The sequence below is a fragment of the Nematolebias whitei genome, chromosome 14, assembly GCF_014905685.2.
Source record: "Nematolebias whitei isolate Nwh7 chromosome 14, NemWhi1, whole genome shotgun sequence".
NCBI classification, from domain to species: Eukaryota; Metazoa; Chordata; class Actinopteri; order Cyprinodontiformes; family Rivulidae; genus Nematolebias; species Nematolebias whitei.
In genome coordinates, this window is record NC_056511.1 from 27,857,422 (window position 1) to 27,861,072 (window position 3,651).

Here is a 3,651-nt window from a genome sequence, read left to right on the forward strand (position 1 = left end):
CATCCATCCATCCATCCATCCATCCATCCATCCATCCATCCATCCATCCATCCATCCATCCATCCATCCATCCCAAAAGGTTTGCCAGCTGGACAGACAAACTTTTTTATTTGTCTGCTCACCTGCTGCGTGCTGACGTTTGTGACATAGTTCCAGATGACTGTGTTAGTGCTCAGGTCACTGGCTGGATCTGGGTTGTAGGAGGCCTTCAACACCACCTTCTGTCCCTCATTAGTACTTAGACTGATTACCTTTGTTTGGGCCCAAATGCCTGGATGAGGAACATACATGAGGAGACAAACATCATGTTAGGTTTTCATGATGTTTTACAATGTCACTTTTTCTGTATCTATTTCACACAAACAGATGCTTTCTACTTTCATAGTTCTACAGTAAATAAATTGTGCACAGTTAAATCACAGTCCAGCAGCAGCAGCCGGGGCATGCAACAGTAAAAGAAACTGAGTAATGGCAGCACTGAGCTGCTGGTTGGTGTCATTGCTGTTTGTGTCTATATCCCTCCCAGATTTAACCAGTGACATCATCCACTCCACTGTCTACGCTGCAGCACACCAGCAGCCTTTGTACGGCACCATGATCAGGTGTGTTCGGTCATCGTTACCTTTATTTAACCAGATAAAACTTCACTGAGATCTCTTAGAAGGATGACCTGGTCAAAAGTCATAAAACAATCATTGGGAACAGTAAATATAAAGTTGTTTCAAGTTAAAGTGCAGGGGACAGTTAGATGTCAAATTTAACAGTGACTTAGAACAAAGTTCTAAAGAAAAAAACAATTAAAAGATAAGCAATTGTTAAAAAATTGTAATAGTTACACGTATAAAGTGCAAAGGTCATTCCCCCACTGATTCTGAATTCAGGATAAAACAAGAGTCTTAAAGAAATGAGGCATGTCTGTTTCAGATCAGCCTGAAGAGGAGCAGGCAGCAACGTTCAATAATCTTTCCCTTCATTTCTGATCCAATGAATTGATCGATGGTCAACATTGTTAAAGTGTAGTTAGTTGTTGAGTTAGTTTGTAGAAGAGCGCACAAATAAGAGGAGGAGGAAACATTTCAACCACCTGTATTCACCATCTCACTCTTTAGGTCACTATCCAGAGTTCATAACCATAGGTGAGGGTAGGAACGTAGACTAAACCCTGAGATACTTGAACTCCTCCACTTGAGGCAGAACCTTACCCTCGACCTGAAGAGAACAATCCACCCTTTTCTGACTGAGGACCACAATCTCAAATCTGGAGGTGCTGATTCTCATCCCAGCTGCTTCACACTCGGCTGAGAACGGCTCCCATGAGAGCTGAAGATCACAACATGATGACGCCAACAAGACCACATCATCTGCAAAGAGCAGAGATGGAATTCTGAGGCCACCGAACTGGACTCCCTTCACCCCCTGGCTGCACCGAGAAATTCTGTCCATAAAAGTTATGAACAGAATTAGTGACAACAAGCAGCCCTGGAGGAGTCCAACTCCCACCCTGAAGGGGTCCGACTGACTACTGGCAATGCAAACCAAACTCTCGCACTGCTGATCAAGAAAGCTCATCAGAGACTCTACTTCCTCAGACGGCTGAGGCGAGCTGGTCTGGGAAGCTCAGTCCTCACCTCCTTCTACAGGTGTGCAGTGGAGAGCATCCTGTGCTCCAGCATCAATGTGTGGCATGGAGGCTGCACAGCTGCAGAAAGAAAAGCTTTGCAGAGAGTGGTGAAGGCTGCACAGAAATCTGTTGGAATCAGTCTCCCCACCATCACAGACATCTACACCTTCAGATGCAGGAAGAGGGCCACCTGCATCATGAAGGACCCCACCCACCCAGCACACTCACTTTTTGCCCCACTCCCCTCAGGAAGGAGGTTAAGGAGCATTAAGTGTAGAACCACTAGACTGAGGAACAGCTTCTACCCTGAGGCTGTTAGACTCATGAATCTCTAACTAGAATAATCACTGTGAAAAACCATATCATGTTGCTGCTGATCTGTTTTAATGTTGATGTGTTCATGCGTGCACATCTGCTCACAGACTCATGTTCATGTTTGTGCTGATGTTCAATGTTTTATGTTATGAGTGCTTAGTGTATATTTAGTTGATGTTTTTCTTAGTTCATATCTTAGATGTCATTACTGTTTTTCTTATACATTTTATTGTTGGATGTAACTGGGACCCTGCGTACATAATTTCGCTCCACCACATGTACCACATGAGGTGCGAATGACAATAAAGAAACTCTCTCTCTCTCTATAGGGACCGAACAGCCGATAACAACGGGCCTCAAATCCCATACTCATGGAGCACCTCTCACAGTGTACCCCAAGGAACACGATTGAATGCCGTCTCCAAGTCCACAAAATACATTTAGACTGGATGGGAAAACTCCCATGACCCCTCGAGGACTCTAGTGAGGGTAAAGAGCTGGTCCAGTGTTCCACGGCCAGGACGGAACCTGCATTGTTCCTCCTGGATCTGAGGTTCGACAAATGATCTGACACTTCTCCAGTTCACTTCTCCATTACCCCTGAATAGACCTTACCAGGGAGGCTGAGGAGAGTGATGCCCCTATAATTGATTCACTTCAGTTTATTTATAAAGCTCCAAGTCACAACAGAAGTCATCTCAGGAAACAGAAACATTCACATATATACTTGAAAATTATTATGATTGAAATAATTGTTTGAAAAAAGGGGCAGATATAAGATTTTTTCTTCTTTCTGCTGCCTTTCATTTTAAATTTTTTGTATCTTTTTTTATATTGTTATGGAATTGTTTTGTACTTTTTTTAAATGAATAAACTTTATACCATACCATACCATACCATACATATATATAAAATGAGTTAATACCGTTATTTATGTAAGGAGACAACTCACTTCATCACAATCAATGAGTTTATTTGTAGTGGACTAGGCCCATGTCAAAAACTAAGTCTAAGGTCAAAAATCTTGACCTTAAGAACCTTGTGGGACAGGAACTGTCATTTCATTGATTTGAATCCAGAAATACAGGTTCACCCATCCTGAGACTTTCTCTCTTGAAGATTCAAGTGAAAAGAACACTCTCTGTTTTATTATCATTACTATTTTACAAATGTTGATAATCGAAGTGTCTTAGTTCAAACCATTTTAGATGTTGCAGTGAACTAATCAATTTTATTAACTGTGTAATGATTTTTTCTCACGCAAAAGTTAGAACTCATGTCAAAGCTGTTACAGAGTAATTATGCCTTTTCTGATTTCTGCTTTTGAATGAGCAAGTGTAAGTTGGTCCAAGGTTGGAGTCAAACGCAAAACAAGTTGTTGGCATGTTTTTAGAATCCTCTCAGACATAAATATAGAGGTTTTTGGCACCTGTTTCTGAAACGCGCCAAAACAAAACTCTCTCTGTCTGTGAGAACATTTCTGATCTTTTCATAACAATTCTTGCTGTCTTCTAACCTCCTACGTCACAAAACACACCCCGTCTGGTCGGTTCTGACCAATGGTAATACTCCCAAAAGTGAACCGGGAAACAGCTCTTTAAAATGTCAGTACTTCCTGGTTTACTCAGTTTTCTGTTCAGTTCTAGTTCTGGTTCTGGTTCTGCTCGAGATGCTGTTTCTGCACAGTTCTGTTCTGAGAGTTCAGTTCTGTTGAA

The 3,651-nt window shown here is 41.8% G+C and overlaps 1 protein-coding gene across 1 annotated transcript in view; it reads right to left on the reverse strand.

The window, feature by feature from the left end:
- esama (endothelial cell adhesion molecule a) overlaps window positions 1-3,651 on the reverse strand; it is a 241,575-nt gene that overhangs the window by 59,003 nt on the left and 178,921 nt on the right. The window contains exon 2 of the mRNA XM_037687646.1: window positions 123-271. Coding sequence (XP_037543574.1) covers window positions 123-271 — 149 coding nt within the window. The remainder of the gene's footprint in view (window positions 1-122; window positions 272-3,651) is intronic.